This window comes from Pogoniulus pusillus, chromosome 20 (assembly GCF_015220805.1).
Source record: "Pogoniulus pusillus isolate bPogPus1 chromosome 20, bPogPus1.pri, whole genome shotgun sequence".
NCBI classification, from domain to species: domain Eukaryota; kingdom Metazoa; phylum Chordata; class Aves; order Piciformes; family Lybiidae; genus Pogoniulus; species Pogoniulus pusillus.
In genome coordinates this window covers 8,494,752-8,511,806 of record NC_087283.1, presented here as the reverse complement: position 1 = coordinate 8,511,806, position 17,055 = coordinate 8,494,752, and the positions used below count along the sequence as shown (strand labels likewise).

The window sequence follows — 17,055 nt, the reverse complement described above, 5'->3', positions numbered from 1 at the left end:
AAATGGATCCACCACTGACATCACAGGAATGCTTCCCAAGATTCTAAAAACCCTGTGGTCTTTCAATCATCCACTTTTCATAAAACAACTCCAAAATCAATTACTTTTTTCCATTTAGAATTTCTGCAGTTATGAATAAAGCAACATCCAGGATTTAGGTGGGATTCCGAGTCTGCTGTCTTTCACAAAGTACATTTCTCGTTTGCATTTAATAGGATAGCAAATTATTTGTGTGCATGATTTATTGTTTATAGAATTAATGTCTTCAACAATTACCCCAAGAAGAAGGAGGACATTGAGAATCCCAACATTCCTGAGCAGAGTGGGATGGAAGGGTCATGGGAACAATGAAATGAAGGTTTATTTTAAAGTGTGTCAAGGAAGGGGGAGGGAAATGGCTTTCAAATTTGCTTCCTAATCTGCTTGGCTTGGATGCTACCAATACACTGTCAGAGCTGACTGTTGCTCTGCCAACCAAAAAGCGGAACGAATTCGGATGCTCTTCTCTGAATGGTTGCAGATGTAGCTGGGCAAATGTGAATGCCTTTTCTCTCTGTGGCTGCTGTTGATGGCTGAACTGGGCTTTTTTTTTTACACAGTGCAAATCAAAGGCCAAGACTCTGCTGGGTTCAGGGGTCTTTCACCCCTCCAACTATGTGTGTAATATCAACGCATTGGACTAAATGCTGTGGAGCAGCTGTAGTGAGCCTGAGGCTTCACCTTTCCACCAAAGTCCCTCACAAGCATTCAAAAAAAGCACTTAGAGCCCAAGTTCTGCAACGAGGTGCATTTAGGAAGAGCCTTTTTCACTACCTCAGAGTGCTGCTGGAGCCAGTGGGAATCCATCCAGGCATAATAGACCACCCATGTGGAGCTGGGCCTAAATGTTTGAAGCTCATTCCTCCACTTCCTACTCACGGAAAACTCCCAGTGACTTTGATATCTCTGTGGGGAGCTGGGGTTCGGGCCTTTGGTGAGCAATTTACAACCTCACTGTAAGTCAGCATTGTGATTTGCGCTCCCCACTTGCCAGAGCCAATGCTGTCTGTATGTCTGCTGTCACCCAAAATCACCACGCTCCAGCTCATGGGACTTGTTTCCACTCCAACACACTCTCTTCCTCCTCTCCTTTGAGGAAAGGAAAATGAATGAGGTAGCAACAGTGCCATTAATGAATGTGCTAACAGTTAAGAGAGGCTGAGATCCTAACAGACCACCTACATCTCCCTCCAACATTCAAGATGCTCAGTAAAGCTGTTCCTTACATGGCTTCAGCTTCCAAATGAGAGAGTCTGAGCTGGTTTTGTAGAAATCAGAGTACTTGACATTAAGCAAGCAGGGACTTTGCTGATAGGTGATGTCTCTTCCGCTGGCTTAATTCTCTGCTTTTATTCTACGGGTCTGAAATTTGCTCTGAATTACTTTTCCAGGGTCTTCTCTGTCACACCTTTAGCATAATTTTCCACCCAAGCATGAAGAAAATCTTTCCTCTGAGGGAGACAGAGAACTAGACCAGGCTGCCCAGGGAGGTTGTGGAGTTTCCTCCTCTGGAAAGATTCCAAACCCTCCTGGACATTGTGATCCTAAACAACCTGCTGTGGGTGACCTCACTTTAGCAGGGGGGTTGGACTAGATGATCTCCAGAGATCCCTTCCAGCTCCCACAATGCTGGAATTCTGGGATCCTGTGATCAGTTGTAGCAGCCTGGTGCATCTCATATGGATGCTGCTGGGAAACCTCCTTTCAGAGGAAAACAGAGAGGGCTACTAAGATCCTTATATAGTGAATTAGTCTATGAAAGTTGTCTGAATCACTTTTATTATCCATTTTATAAAAGTTAATAAAATACTCCAGTGAAATAGGTTAATGAAAGATTATGGGCTTGCATACAGGAGATAAAACGCAGCTACTGCCTCAATTTGGGGAAACATCTAGTAAAAGACAGTGCCAGATTAATACAAACCCTGTGGACAATCCAGAGAATTCCTTGTACTGTGGGAATCGTTTGTTACTCTGTAATGCAGGCTGAAGGTCACCCAAAGAGAAGCACTGATCAAGTGACACCACACTGCTTGGGGTTCAATGCTGACAAGTGAAAATAGGCTTCCCTTCCCCCGTTCATTCCTCTCCTTCACCCTTTCCTTCTTTCTCTCTTGTTCTCCTTCTGTCCTTCTTTTTCTTCTTCCTTCCTTTCTCTCTCTCTTATTTCCTTCTTTTTCTCCCTCTTCCTTCCTTTCTCTGTTTTCCTTTCTCTGCCACTCTCATACCTTCTTTCAATCCTATTCCCATTCCCTATTCCCTTTGTCTCACGTGCTTCTTCGTCTTTCCTTTTTGTCTCCTCGCTCACTCTCTCTCTTCCTTTGATCCTCTCTCCCACTTCCCTCTCTCTCATCTCCCCCTCGTCTCCTTCCCCCATCCCTCCGTCTCCCTCTCCTCCTCCCTCACTCTGCACCCCCGCACAACCGGGGGACCCGGCGAGGGCAGCCGCTGCCGGTGCGGTGCCGGTGTGGCGGTGCAAAGCCCTGTGTATCCCCTGGAGGGCAGCACACGCCGCGCAGAGCCCCCGGAGCGGGCAGGTGAGCGCAGCGCCCGCAGCCGGGACCGGCCACCGACACCGCACAGAGCACCCATCCGCTCCGAGGCACGGGCAGCCGGTTCTGGGAGAGCCCCAGAGGAAGGGAAAGGCCCAAGTTGTTGCTCTCGAGGGTTCACCAAAGGGAAATAAAAAGCGGTGGACGAAAACATTCCGTTTGTCCCGCTAGTTAGAGCAAAAGCCGTTCCCGGAGACCCGCGGAGGAGAGAGTGACCGGCCGTGTCTGCGAGAGGAGAGGATCTTTCCCCCTTGCCTAGCGCTCTCTTGATGGGAATGACTCCTCTCTTCCCTCTCGCTCGTTTGAAAACTGGCTATTTTTACTAATAAGAATGTTTTTATTTTTCATACTAAGAATGTTTTCCTTTCTCATTCTGCAATTTGAAATTCGGGCTCTTCCTACCCCGTTCCTTAAGTCTCTACCCAGTTCCCAGCTGCAACATACAAACACGGGTGCCGTTGAGTTTTGGGGTTGGGTTTTCTTTTCTGTTGTTGTTGTGGGGTGTTTTTTTTTTCCTCTCTGTGTGTTGGTTTGTTGAGTTCTTCTTGTTGGTGGGGTTTTTTGTTTGTTTGTTTGTTGGGTGTTTTTTTTTGACGGGGTGTGTGTGTATTTTTGTTGAGTTTGAGTTTTTTGTTTGTTTGGTTTTGTTGAGGTTTCCCCCCCCCCCTTTTTTTTTTCTTCCCTGTAGAAATTCAACTCTGTAAAGTTTGCAGCCGAGCAGAGGTAAGATTCCAGCAAGGTTATGATTATTTCTCGAGAGCGTCCCAGGCTTCTAGGAAGGGGCAGCTCTAGGGGAAGCTTCCGACAAGCTTTTGCAGTGAAAATTTCCTGCCTTTTAAGAAGTTACATTTTTTAAAGATTCACGTCTTCTTGAGTGTGCTGAGAAAACAACCTAATTTTTAATCAAAAGTACGATCTCTTTGAAAATGAGTGCTGCAAATGTGAAGCCGTTCAAAAATCAACAGTGAAAGAGGAAAAAAGTAAAGAAGAAAAAAAAAAAAAGATAATGTTTTCTCGATAGTCGTATATTTACACGAAAAATATTACCACATCTCATTGAATTTATTCATTGCTTTCCTGAAAACTATCCCCCTGGACATTTGCTCTGTTGACGAAACCCTCCCAGGACACTTACATTTATTTCCATCAACATTAAATAACAATTTCAAAGCTCCCGCAAAAGTTTTCAATCCATATTTTTTTCCCACAGCCGATGATTTTTCGCTTCCTTGTAAAAGAGCTACATCTTAGATTTTAGGGCTTTCCCCTCAGACACACCGGTTATCGGATAAATTCGTTTCCTATCTTATTAAGAAACTCTCCGGTAATTACCATCACGGCCGCGTTCCCACGACCAGAAGCGGCCGCGATCCCGTCCCCACCGCCCCGGCCGGGATCAGAGAAAGGACCCTCCATTCCAGCAGCCAGCGGAAAAAAAAATCACAATCCGCCTTTGGGGAGGAAAAAGGAAAAAAATAAAAAAAGAGGAAAATAACTTTCTTTAAAGCCTTACGAAACCCCACAAATTACAAGGAGGGAAAGGCAGAATTATAGTGTAAGAAACCAAAAAATGACCGCTCAGAAATCTGCCGGGCTCGGGGGAGGCAGCAGGCAGGAGCCTGCCCAAGTGACAGCTAATTAATTTCAACCTTATCTTGGGTTCTTAGGGCTCGAATCGATTTTGCAGTGACTATATATATATGTATATATTTTTTTTTCTGTAGCCGAGCTGAATTTGGAGAGGAAGAATCTCTGTTTTCCACTTTTCTCCCTTGGCTAGGCAGATCCAGATTTCCTCCCGACGGGACAGGGCAGCTTGCAGCAGTTTTTTTCCCAAATATCCAAGTTTACACTTGGTCACCATGCGTCCCTAATTGTCCTGCTCTGATTGCCCCTAATGAATTCATTAGGGAAAAGGCAGCGGGGCGGATTTCACAGGCAGAAGAAAATTCACTTCAGCGGCCGGAACGAAAAAAAAAAAAAAAAGGCCACTTAAACTCTCCGAGTTTTGCTTATTTTTAAATAATAATAATAATTAAAAAAAAACCCGAAATATCTCTAAACTTCCTCACAGAGGCAGAAGGATCTGGGACCACCTGGGTGCGAGGGTCAAAGCGGGATAAGATGCCACTCGCCACCGGCTCTTTCCCTGGTCGGCGATTTTGCTTCGAATAACAATATCTAGGAAATATATGGGGAAAAAGAAGAACCTGCCCATCCCGTTGACACCGTTATACCGGCACTGCGGGACGATAAACGTTGTGTCACGACTCCCCCCGTCAATCTGGCTTTTAAAAAACGCATGAAAAGTTGCTTTTTGGTGAAGAGCGCGGGAAGGTAGCTATGACCAGTGGAGCCCCACGCCGGACAGAGCCACTTTTGGGGGCTAAAACGTTAAAAGTCATACACAGTGGAGCCGGGGGGCGAATGTATAGAACTTCTTAAGCGGGTCTATATCATCCCGGAGCGCGGCGAGGCGGGGGCGCGCTCGCGTGTGTGGCGGAGCCCTGGCGTGTGAGGGCGCGCACTCGCCGTCCGCATGCTGCCGTCACCGCCAGCTTCCCATTGGCTGGGCTAGCAGCAGTGCCCCCGGCCATTGGCTGGCGGCGGCGGCAGGGGGCGGGGTCAGCGGGCAGTAAAAGCGCGCCGGCGACGCGGGCTGCGTTTGGAAGCTCGGCGGCAGCAGCAGCGCGGCCGAGGAGCTCGGCGGCCCTCCCCCCTCCCCTTACCCCCAAAACCCCCCTCGCCAGGAGCCGCCGGGGCCCCGCAAGATTTCGGGTCGTGGTTGTGACAAGAGCTGGCTTTCTGCAAGGCAGATTTTTCTCATTTCCCCCCCTTTTTTCCTTCTCTCTTTTTTTTTTCCCTTTTCTTTTTTTTTTCCTCTTTTTTTTCGGTAAGACGAACTGCCCCCTCCCCCGCCCTACCACCACTACGACATCCCTTGCGCGGTCCCCGCCTCCTGCTCCGCAGCAGCGCAAGCTATAGGTGTGTATATAAGAATCACAGTCATAAAGAGGGAGGGAGAGCCCACCAGAGACCATCGTGCCCTCGGCGACCCGAAGGATGCTGCTGCGGTACCGCTGCTAGAGGAGGACACGCTGGGATTTAGCTCATCTCTGAGACACTTTCTCTCTCTCCCTTAATCCTTCTCAGCAAAGGGGGGTGAGGCCTTTCCAGCCTCTTCCTCCTCCTCTTCCTCTCCTGCCCGGCCGCGGGAAGCCCCTCTCCATGATGCAGGCTCGCTACTCCGTCTCGGACCCCAACGCTTTGGGAGTGGTGCCGTATTTAAGCGAGCAGAACTACTACCGGACGGCGGGGACGTACGGCGGCATGGGCAACCCCATGAGCGTCTATTCGGGCCACGCCGAGCAGTATGCGGCGGGCATGGGGCGCTCCTACGGACCTTACCACCCCCACCAACCCGCAGCCCCCAAGGACCTGGTGAAACCACCTTACAGCTACATTGCGCTCATCACTATGGCCATCCAGAACGCCCCCGACAAGAAGATCACGCTCAATGGGATTTACCAGTTCATCATGGACCGCTTCCCTTTCTACCGAGAGAACAAGCAGGGCTGGCAGAACAGCATCCGCCACAACCTCTCCCTCAACGAGTGCTTCGTCAAGGTGCCCCGTGACGACAAGAAGCCGGGCAAGGGCAGCTACTGGACCCTGGACCCCGACTCCTACAACATGTTCGAGAACGGCAGCTTCTTACGCCGTCGGAGACGCTTCAAGAAGAAGGATGTCTCCAAGGAGAAAGAGGAGGCCCGGGAACGGCTGCTGAAGGAGCAGCCCAAACCCTCCGGGCTGCCCGGCACCGACCTCTCCAAGGAAGCCTCCTCCTCCTCTTCCTCCTCCTCCGCCTCGGCTCCGGCCTCAGAGAAGAAAGTGGTGATCAAAAGCGAGACGGCATCTCCCGAGCTCCCAGTGATCACCAAGGTGGAGACGCTGAGCCCGGCCAGTGGCGGGGCTTTGCGGGACAGTCCCCGCAGCACCGCCTCACCTCCCGCCGCCGCCGCCTCCCCGGAGGCTTCACTTCCCGAGCATCATCCCGCCGGGAACGGACTCCCAGGTTTCAGCGTGGAGAGCATCATGACCCTGCGGACTTCTCCCGCGGGGGATCTCAGCCCGGTGAGTGCCGCCTCGGGCAGGACGGGTGCCGGTATGGCACTAGGGTACCCAGCGGGGCAGCCGTCGGGCTACAGCGCGGCGTGTAGCCAGGCCCTGGACACTAGTGGGAGCTACCACTGCAGTATGCGGGCTATGAGCCTCTACAGCGGCGAGAGGCCGGGCCACATGTGCGTGCCCCCCGCAGCGCTGGAGGAAGGGCTGGCCGAGCATCCCACTGGTGCTCCATCGCCCCTCGGTACCCTCAGTCTTCCGTCGGGGCAGGAGGGTACGTTGGGTACCGGGCATCCCCACGGCGGAGGGGCGGCGGCGGCAGCTGCTGGGGCGCAACCCACCGCCTCTTGGTACCTCAACCACGGGGCTGAGTTGAGCCACCTGTCCGGGCACAGTTTTGGGTCTCAACAGCAGACTTTCCCCAACGTTCGGGAAATGTTCACCTCGCACCGGCTGGGGATGGAGAGCTCCTCGCTCAGCGATCACCAGGTGAGCAGCAACTCCGCCTGTCAGATTCCCTACAGATCCGCGCCCTCCCTATACCGCCACGCCACCCCCTACTCCTACGACTGCACTAAGTACTGAATAGCCGCGATTCCCCCTACCCCCTCCAGCCTAGGGCCATCCGTCAAAAAAAAAAAACAAAAACCCAACCAAACCCAAAAAACAACTAAAGCAAAACCAAAGAACAAACAAACAAAAAAAGGCAACTATTTTATCATTAATAATAATTATTAAAAAAAAACAACCAGGAGAAATAAAACTGCACCAAAGGCTTCAAACGCAGGAAACAAAACTAATCTGACAGCTTCCCTGTGGACTTGGGGCCCACAGAGTTTGTAGATTCCAACCCTCCATTTTTGGGCCTCCTGAAATTTCCTGGCAAGTAAAACCTACCTGGAAAAAAAAAAAGGGGGAGGGGGGGGAGGAATCTCTCCTAATATATATAAACCCCAAAACAGCAAAATAAACCAAAGAAAAACCCACCCAAAACTGACTAAAAAAAAAAGAAAGGAAAAAAGAGGGATAATTATATATATATATATATGTCTATCTAAAAGTGGCAAATTTTATATGCTAAAGTATAGGGGGTCTCAGAAAAAAAAGCCCATAAATTATGGACCAATATTGCAGCGACCATTTATACATTTTAAAAGGAAAAAAAAAAAAAAGTATATATATATAAATATATGTCCTGGGTATTTTTTAAGTTCTCTGTTGTGCTGTAAAAAATGTGTGGATTTCTAATCAGGCTGACATTTTTTTTTCAGAGCCGTTAATATAATATTTAAAGTTGAGTTCACTGGATTATTATTTTTTTTTCTGTCTCGCCCAACAATTCCTAACTTCCAAATTAATGACAAGTGATTTTTTCTTCTTCCTCTATGTACAATTATGCAATAGAATTTCTTTCCTTTTAGAGGTGTTCTTTGTGCAAGACGAGGAAATAATTTATTTTATTGTTTTGTTTTTTTTCTTTTTTTTTTTCTTTGCTGGTGGATTTTTTGTTTTGCAAGCAAAAAAAAACCCTGAAGTATCTGATACTTTTTTTTTCTTTCTTATTTACGATGTGTGACGTTTTTGTAAAATAGATTGCACCGTGACCGTTCTTAAGGACTATTTTTGCTTTAACCTGCTTCAAAGTTCGTTTGTCTTATGTGGTCTTAATTGTTGTACTTACCTTAAAATAAATCCATGCTGTTTTTTTCTGCTCCAAGTCTGGCGCTTCTCTGTGTACATGTGTGTGTGGGGGGGGTGGGTTGCAGGTGTGTGGTGGTTTTGTTTTTGTTTTCTTTTTTTCCCCCCTTCCCTTCACCTTCCTTTATGCAGAAAATCTAAAGCGAAGTCGTTCGTCTAGTGTTTCTCCTAGTGGATATTTGTCTGATAAAATGTTTGATTCACCTGTAGGGCTGCAAATTAAACAACTGCGGGAAGGCAAACAAATAAAACACCGAGGGGGAGGTCGGCCCTGAGCCCCAGCTATTCCTCCAATCCCAGATCCTTGGCCATCTTGAAATATAGGGACATTTCTCAGGCCTGTACAGGGAAAACGAAGCGGTGGGGAGGAGGTGTCCCTGCTCCCCTTGCTGCATCCCCGCCTACTGGCACCTCGAGCGATACTTCGCGTGTTCCAGAATCCGGAGCCGGCTCCTTCCGTGGCAGAAAACACACTAAATCCGTCTTTTAAAATAAAGGCTAATAGTAGGTGTGGGTAGTAACAGCGATCTTTAAATCCGAGCTCACTGCGGAGTCTAAAAGTAAGGTGGAAAGCTCACTACAGAATCATTTAAAGCTTTTAAATCCTCTCCCTTGTGAAGATTTGGCTGTTTTCAACCTCTTTGTTGATTTTAAGCTCATTTTCGCAATGCCAGTCACTGACAGATGTAGTGCCTTTTTCTTAAGTCGTCTTTAACCTGTTAGAGAAGCTTTAACCCAGGCCAGAAGCGATTGGGAGCAGCAACGCTGAAGGCATGGAAATGCCAGTAAAGCCTAAAACAGAGTTTAGGAGCCTGGGGACTCCTTGAGCCCAGCCGCTGGATGCCGGCGGCTTTCCCAAGACCCTGCAGAGGGTCAGCCATCCAGCATTTCCCGGGGACACTTCCCAGTTGTGCTCCACTTCCACCTCTCTCAGTACTCCTTGTAACTCTGGCTGGCTGAAGAAGCGGTTAGATCCTGTTAGAATCGATGATAGGCAGTGGGTTTGATTGGGAAAATTCGGCACGCGTTAGAAAAATGGCAAAAAGCATCGAAATTCTGTGTTTAAATAATAAAAAGAAAAGTCTAAGCCTCTCTTGATCTGTATTTTAAGGAACATTCTTTTAAAACTCTTGCCTTTTTTTCCTGGCTCTGTGGAGAGGGTTTTTTTATTATTGTTGTTTTTTGTTTCTTTTTTTAAATGCAGCAAACCCAAAGTTCTGTTTTTAAGAGGGAAAATACACAGGTTAAGGGGTAAAAAAAAAATAACGGTCAAGGAAATAAATAGACTGGAAAGGGTAAAAAGAAAATAAATTGGGTAAAAGAGTGGGGGAGAAACCTTCCCTGGTCTAGCTCCCACTTTCCCCTTGATTTTCTCCTGGAGGGGAGTCCCGGGTGGGTGCTTGCTTTCCCTCCACCTCTGGAGGAGTCTGGAGTCAGGTGGCTGCTGTGAGTCTTCCCACCTGCATCGAGAAATCCCGACTTGCTCTCACATCTTTCCCACGCCGGCTAGAGCCGTTGGGCACCCGAGGGCCCTTCTTCGCGATGTGGACAGTCAGGTCAAAATGCTGGGTGCAGAGAGCACCCCACCGGGGTTTTGCTGCTCCCCAACCGGCTGCTGCTGGACAGTTCCTGGGTGCGAGTGGGTGCAGCTTGACCCAGCGTTGGGGGTCCCTTCTCGTCCCTCAACCTATTGTCGGTGTCTTTTTTCCTGTCTCGTCCTGGTGGGATGCTCCCGCTTGGGGTCGGCGCTGATCTCAACCCGTCTACCCCTCCTCGCCCTGCTGTGCTCCAGCTTCAGAGCTGTCAAGTTTTCAGGATGCCAGGATTTCAGGAGCTTGTCAGAAAAAGAAGAGCCTTTCTATTAGGTGCTGAGCACAGTGCGGCTCTAGGAATTTGCAGGATCAAATCCTTCTCACGGGTCGGGAACCACAGCCGGGTCAGGGACACTCGTCCCTTTGTTGTGACCTATTCTGGGGGGGGCGGGAGGGATCAGACCACATCTGTCTCTCTGTGTCAAGTGCAACAACTCTCCCCCCCTCCACCCTCCCATTAATTTTGGGCGGGCTGGTTTCGAAGACGAGATGAGAGTAAAGAGGGTGTGGAGGAATCTTTTCGAGGCTGTATTTAAAAGCTGACACATGGAGGTCGATAATGCGATAGGAGGTGATTTCAGCCGGGACAGAAAGCAAGGAGGAAGGCACAGGGTAGCTGCTGCAAACAGCCACGGCCGGATCGGGCCCTGCAGACCCTCGCAGCAGCAGAACCAGAGTAAGCCCCACCCCGAGCAGATCAGAAGGGGCAAGCTCTGTCCCAGGAGGCTGGCTGAGGGCTCTGCATAGCCGATTACACCGGACTGGGACCCAACACGGTTCCAGGTGGTGGGTGAAGATGGATTTTGGGGTTTTTTTTGGTTTTTTTTTTCATTCTTAAAATTTTTATTTCATACTTTTCTTTGTGCACTGCCATTAACCTAAGGGTTTGTAAACACGTCCAAAACCTGAGACAGCTCCGTGTGTCACGAAGCAAAGCGACAGTGGTTTTCCAGCTCATCCTTACCAGGAAGTTCCCTATGCAGAGTGTGTCTTGTGTGTTCCCCGTCCTGCCCCCACCCCCCCCTCCCCACCAAGGAATCCTCTCTCTGGTGCTGCAGGACTTGAATAAAACATTACCTCTTATGAAGCCCCCTCAGGCCTCTGTACAGCCAAGGCATGGGGCTACTGATGTGTTCCCTTCCAAGCCATCCCACCTTCCCCAGAGCTCTGCGGTGCTATGGGAATGTGCCACACAGGAGGAGGGTATTTCTGGGGAAGGCCTCTGACTTTTCTATCAGTTCGGAAGGGGCTTTGCAGAAAATTCATAGCAGGGGCTGAAAGGCTGGAGAGAAGGAAACAGACTCCCAAACCCCGGGTCAATATGGAGCCCCCAACCCCTGGAAACTATCGTGTTTCCTAACCCTGGGTCGATATCGATCAACCTTGCAAACTGTGCAGCACTGTGCACAGCGTGGAGGGATAGGGGGGGGGGGTGGTGGGGTGGGATTGCTCCTGGAGACTCAGGCCGGGCTGCAGCACGAGTGGTAAACACGGATTTGTACCCTGTTCTCCCCTTTCAGCCAGGATGCATGAGGGGCGGGAAGCACCGATTTACAGTTCTTGCCCCCTCTCCCACGGGGCGAGGATAAAATCAGGAGAGGGCACCACAAATTTACACACCTGCTTCCCTCCCTGTTGGGGAAGCTTTAGGAGTGTGGAGTACTGATTTACACCCCTGCTCCCCGCCATAGGGCCGGGATGCAGCAAGAATGGGGAGCACTGATTTACACCCGCCCTCCTCCCGGGGCCGGGATGCAGCAAGGAGTGGAGAGCACGGATCTACACCCTGCGCCACCCCTCTCTCCTCGCTGCTGCTTTAAAAGGGGTTTGTCAGCTGGAGAGGAGGGGAAACGCGTCCAGGAGCGTCTTCACCGCTTGCTCCGCAGTTGTGTTTTTTTTTTCTCCCATTCAGAGGAAGAGCCAGGATAACAAGAACACAATCCCCACCTCCGCCGCGCCGTTCGCATCTCCCGTCCTCTCCCCCGCAGCCGTCAGAGTCTCTCCGAGGGCTGCTCTCGGGTGGATAACGCGATGCCGCAGGCAGGATTGGGACAAGAAGCAGGACATGAGCTGGAAAGAAGGAGCAGAGAGAAAAGCCGCATCCCCGCCTCCACGGATTTCCTACCGCCGAGAGGGCAAAACAAGGAGGAAGCAAGAATTTTACTGGGGGAGGGAGCTCAGGGAGTGAACAGGAGCCCGTGTGCTGCCCGTCTGCTGCCGTACACGCGAGTATTTATTATTTTAATAATTCGGGTGTCCAAGAAGCAGGGGATTCCCCGAGGTGGGCAGAGGAAGGGGCTAGAGGGTTGACCCCCGACAGGATGCCCAAGGATGCGTCGGGAGGATGACCCGGGCTCTGCCCCATCCCTCCCCGATGAGGATGTTAAGAGGGTGTGGAGACAGCCCGGCGGTGCTAATCCCCACTGTCGAGACGATGGGAGTTCCTTCCCCATCACGAACCCTTCTTCTGCCTCCATCCTTTAGATTTATTTGGGAGTTCATTAAATTTCTCGCACGCCGGATGGGTCCCGCAGCTCCCGGGGGTGTGCACGGCGGGGGAGAGATGCGACATTACAGGCAAGGGCGGTGTTAGAGTGGAAAGGGGTCCCTCCCATGAGTAGGGCCAGCCAGTGAGCGGGGACATCCCCCAGCCCGAGAGCCCGAGAAGCCACCTCCTTCCCTCCCTCCCCCTCCCTGGCTGCATTTCCCAGGCTTTCACGACAACTTTAGGATTCATCAGCGGCTCGACAAACACGGAGCTGATTTTTACCCCGAGGTTGAAGTCGCTTCGCCCGATGGTTTGCTGGGCAAACTGCAGGATGGGAGCAGAAGTGGGGGAGAATCTTCACTGATGAAGGGGAAAGGTGAAGGAGAGCATACAGGGAGATCTGGGAGTGTGCATCGCTCGGGGACACCCCGGAGCCCGGCTTTTACCTCTTACCCTGACAGATAAAAATCCCACCACGGTCGTGGGAGTTGGGATGGGATGTTTCTCTCTGAAGGAGGAAGGGATTCCCCTCAGACCTCCCTTCCCCGGAGAAGTGGTGCTCTGCGGAACCGGGTCTCAAGCAGGTCTGAGGTGCAGGGGGAGGCTGGGGAGACGGCGGATGCTTGCAACCGAATCGGAATCCTTTGGTAGCCTCAAATTAAAGCTGTTTTTACATCAGTCAATTAATAATAAAGTAATAATAATAATAATACCCCCCCAAACACATATAAGTAGACCCCCCAAAACAAAACAAACCCCCCCCACGCAATAGCCACCACCCACGCAATAGCCACCACCCCCTCTTCCCTTACCCCCCCGCCCCGTCCCGAAAACACAGCCCCAAACCTGGGCGTTTATACAGAAAAAGAGCATCACAAATTCCTAATGTAAGCACCGGCCAGCTGTGTGCACTTGTAAAGTTGTTATAATCCCCCTCGTTGGTATAAACAGGAAAGTACATAATATAAAGCAACAGGCCCGCATCCACAAATACTGACCCTCCTCCCTCTCCTGCCAAATTCCCCTTTTCTGAATCTCGCTGCAGCCCCCGGGGCTGGATCCAGGGCTGGCTTCTGGTGGCCTGTCGCTGTGCAAGGCTGGAGAAGAGGGTGGGTGATACACATTCCCCCAAGCTGTATCCCCGCTCCGGGATGTGCAAAGTCCGGCCAGAGAGCCCACTCACACCTGAGCCCCCTCTTTCTCGGGATTCCAGACAATCCATTTTTCTCCTCTCCTCTCCTCTCCTCTCCTCTCCTCTCCTCTCCTCTCCTCTCCTCTCCTCTCCTCTCCTCTCCTCTCCTCTCCTCTCCTCTCCTCTCCTCTCCTCTCCTCTCCTCTCCTCTCCTCTCCTCTCCTCTCCTCTCCTCTCCTCTCCTCTCCTCTCCTCTCCTCTCCTCTCCTCTCCTCTCCTCTCCTCTCCTCTCCTCTCCTCTCCTCTCCTCTCCTCTCCTCTCCTCTCCTCTCCTCTCCTCTCCTCTCCCCTCCATCTCCCTTTTCCCCCTGCCATTTCCCTCCATTTATTTAATTTTCACGTTGTCCAGTGCCCCGCTTTTCCCGCGGGGATCCCTGCCCGCTCCTCCCCGAGCTCCAGCAGCGTACATCCTGCTCTGCTCTCTGTGTTTGCAGCGTCAAAGGGTGGACGTGATATTTCAAACATCAGATCAGTGCGTTTATATATTGGGTGCCCGGAAATTTTTCCAAATAAACACAGCTTGATTCGACTTGGGTGGGCAGACTTATCAACAGACTAATTCTATAAACAAATGAAGGAATAACCCGGAGACCATTGGCTGGTACTAGCAAGACACGTGGAGAGAGCTTGGAGTTTTGTAGCAATGAAATTTTAATTAATGTGGGTGGGCTGAGAACACAAACGACTGTTTATCAGAGACAATTTATTTTCCAGTGCTAAGTCAACATATAATAGCAAACTTACAACAATTATTTAACTTTTTTTTTTCTCCCCCCCCCCGTCTTTTTTTTTTTTTTTCTCTCCCTTTTTTTTTTTTTTTTTCCTTAAGAGCTATGAAGCAGGGACAGAGGCAGAACGAGCTCCTTCAGGCAGGACTGGGATCTGAGCTCGCACAAATCGCTCCCCGGTGGACTCGTCCCAGGTTTCTACCCTTCCCCGTCCCTTCTCTCGGCTCTAAGTGGGAAGCCCCGGAGCTCAGAGTCCCCCGGCGATGAGCCACATCTACGGCAGCCACCTCTCCCCCATGGGCAGTACCTCCATGCTCTATCTCCCAGCTGCCTTGAGCTTCGCCCCCGGCGGCACCATTTCCCGGCAGGACCCCCCGCAGAAACCCCCTTACAGCTACATCGCCCTCATCGCCATGGCTATCAAAGAAGCTCCGGAGCAGAAGGTGACCCTCAGCGGCATCTACCAGTTCATCATGGACCGCTTTCCCTTCTACCACGACAACAAGCAGGGCTGGCAGAACAGCATCCGTCACAACCTGTCCCTCAACGACTGCTTCGTCAAGGTGCCGCGGGAGAAGGGACGACCCGGTAAGGGCAGCTACTGGACCTTGGACCCCCGCTGCCTGGACATGTTCGAGAACGGCAACTACCGCCGCAGGAAGAGGAAGCCCAAAGCCCCGGGGCCAGCGGAGGTGAAGAGCAGCGTTGCCCCCGCAGACGGGGAGCAACCGGGGCCGGCCGCTCGCCCCGACGAGCCCAAAAGGGCCAAGGGGAATACTGGGGAGGACTCGGGCGATGGAGGGGTTCCCAAAGCGGGCGGGGAAGGGGGAGCGGCTCCTCGCGGGGGTCCATCCTGTTGCGGCGCTGCCCCGGCTGCCCCCGCAGCCGCCGCCGCCCCATCGCACAAGAACGGCCCGCGGGGCAGGAGCTTCAGCATCGAGAGCATCCTCGCCCAGGGGCTGAAGCAGAGCCCCGCTGGGGCAGCCCCTAAGGCGGCCCGGGAGAGCCCCGTGGGTTGCCTCAGTGGCTCCTTGGTCGCCAGTGGTGGCTTCGGCCCGGCCCTCAATGCCTCCCTGATGCTCGACTCCCAGGTACATGGGAGGCTTTACCACATCGGCATCCCTTTCCTCTCCTGCTTCCCCCTCCACTTCTCCGAGGCTGTACTTAATTTCCAATAGTTGCCCTATAATTATTAACCCCCTTCCCTCCCCGTCTCTGGCCGCTGCTCCCGGGATGCCGACGGGAGGGAGAGACCGGACTCAGATCTTACCAAGCGGGTAAAGACCAAAACAAATAAGCAATGTTCAAAAGTGACTCAGGATTTCAGGGCATTTTCAAGGCACGGCTTGCTTTGGAGCTCTCCTTATCAATTGTCTCCCCCTCCCCGACCCCCTCCCCAAACCCAACAGATCGGCTTGTTAAGGTAAACCATTTTTCTTTTCCCATGGGTGGTGGAGATGCCGAGGCAGTGTTGGGGGACGGGATGTCCCACGCTCGCCTCCGAGCCCTGCTGGGTTTGCTCTGCACCTTTAGTCTTTGTATCCCCCAGGTTCCTCAAACCTGCTTTTTGTGGAGCCCTTCAGCTCTCTGAATTTCGTCTTTGTCATCCTTTACAAACCCCAAACCCACCCCTTCCATTCCAGGGGGAGGTTTGTTTTGCTATTAATACCATGCAGATAATAATTCCTGATGTTATCTCAACTGACCCAGTCTTCCTAGTGGGTAAAAAGCAGGTAACCAGAGCCAAAATGAGGGGAGACCTAACAATCCAGGCTCATTCTTCACAGTCCCCCTTTACTTTAACTCATCACTGTAGATAACTGTAGATAACTGACGACAAGCTGGTTCCCTGCCTAATGCTTGTGCTTCTCACTGTCGTGATAGTGCTTCTGCCTCATGGAGGTGGCCAGAGGGAAGGGGATGGGTGAGCAAACATGTTGTGACTGTGGAGATGCAGCTGCTTTCCAGGGCTTGCTGGGATCAGTTGCTTCTGACAAAAAAACCCAACAACTCCTGAAGCAGGGTGCTGGAAGATAGTCTTGGCCTTTTGAAGTAGCCTTGTTAACAACCCAGACAACTACCAGGAAAAAAAGGAAGACATCAGCTGTGTTTCTAAAGATTTCTCTCTTTTATTTTTCTCCCCCTCTTCCCCCCCCCCTCCCCTTTTCTTAAAGAAGGAAGATTCCAGGCACATTGTAAAAAAAAAGAAATCAGGAATGTTTCTTTCTTCTTTCCCCCCCTCCCCCTTTTATGTTTCTTTCTTCTTTCCCCCCCCTCCCCCTTTTCCTTTTCCATTAATACAGGCTTTTTTATATTAGTGGATAAATGCCCTTTGGAAAAAAAAAAGAAATCTATATTCTCATTATGAAACCAAACTCTATATCCAATAAAGGTATTTTGTTCAGGATTGTGGCTTTTGCTTTATAAAGCACCCTTTGAGTTATGTGACCAAAGGGATGAGGCATGGGTTCTGATTCTGGGTGCTGAGCAAACTCTCTGGTGATGGCATGATGTCCTCCACTGCCAGAAGGAGGGAAAAAGTGGAAGAGACCAAAACTAGGGACCTGAAAAATCACCCATTCCTTGCAACTGAGATCATGTTCCCACAAATGATTCTGCTTCTTCTTCTCCCCCCTCCCTC

General features: G+C 50.9%; 2 protein-coding genes across 2 annotated transcripts; both read left to right on the top strand.

Annotated features, from left to right (window-relative positions):
• The first annotated feature begins 5,327 nt into the window (after window positions 1-5,327).
• On the top strand, window positions 5,328-7,628 carry FOXC2 (forkhead box C2). Its single transcript, XM_064160053.1, has one exon. It carries the CDS (start codon window positions 5,820-5,822, stop codon window positions 7,299-7,301), a length of 1,482 nt encoding a protein of 493 aa, XP_064016123.1. The 5' UTR covers window positions 5,328-5,819; the 3' UTR covers window positions 7,302-7,628.
• A 6,971-nt stretch (window positions 7,629-14,599) lies between these two features.
• On the top strand, window positions 14,600-16,238 carry FOXL1 (forkhead box L1). Its single transcript, XM_064160054.1, has one exon. The coding sequence runs from the start codon at window positions 14,678-14,680 to the stop codon at window positions 15,590-15,592; it is 915 nt and encodes a 304-aa protein (XP_064016124.1). The 5' UTR covers window positions 14,600-14,677; the 3' UTR covers window positions 15,593-16,238.
• The last annotated feature ends 817 nt before the right edge of the window (window positions 16,239-17,055 follow it).

What these genes read in the sequence shown, in the direction of transcription:
- FOXC2 (XM_064160053.1), top strand. Translation starts at nt 5,820, where the DNA reads ATGATGCAGGCTCGCTACTCCGTCTCGGACCCCAACGCTTTGGGAGTG.
- FOXL1 (XM_064160054.1), top strand. Translation starts at nt 14,678, where the DNA reads ATGAGCCACATCTACGGCAGCCACCTCTCCCCCATGGGCAGTACCTCC.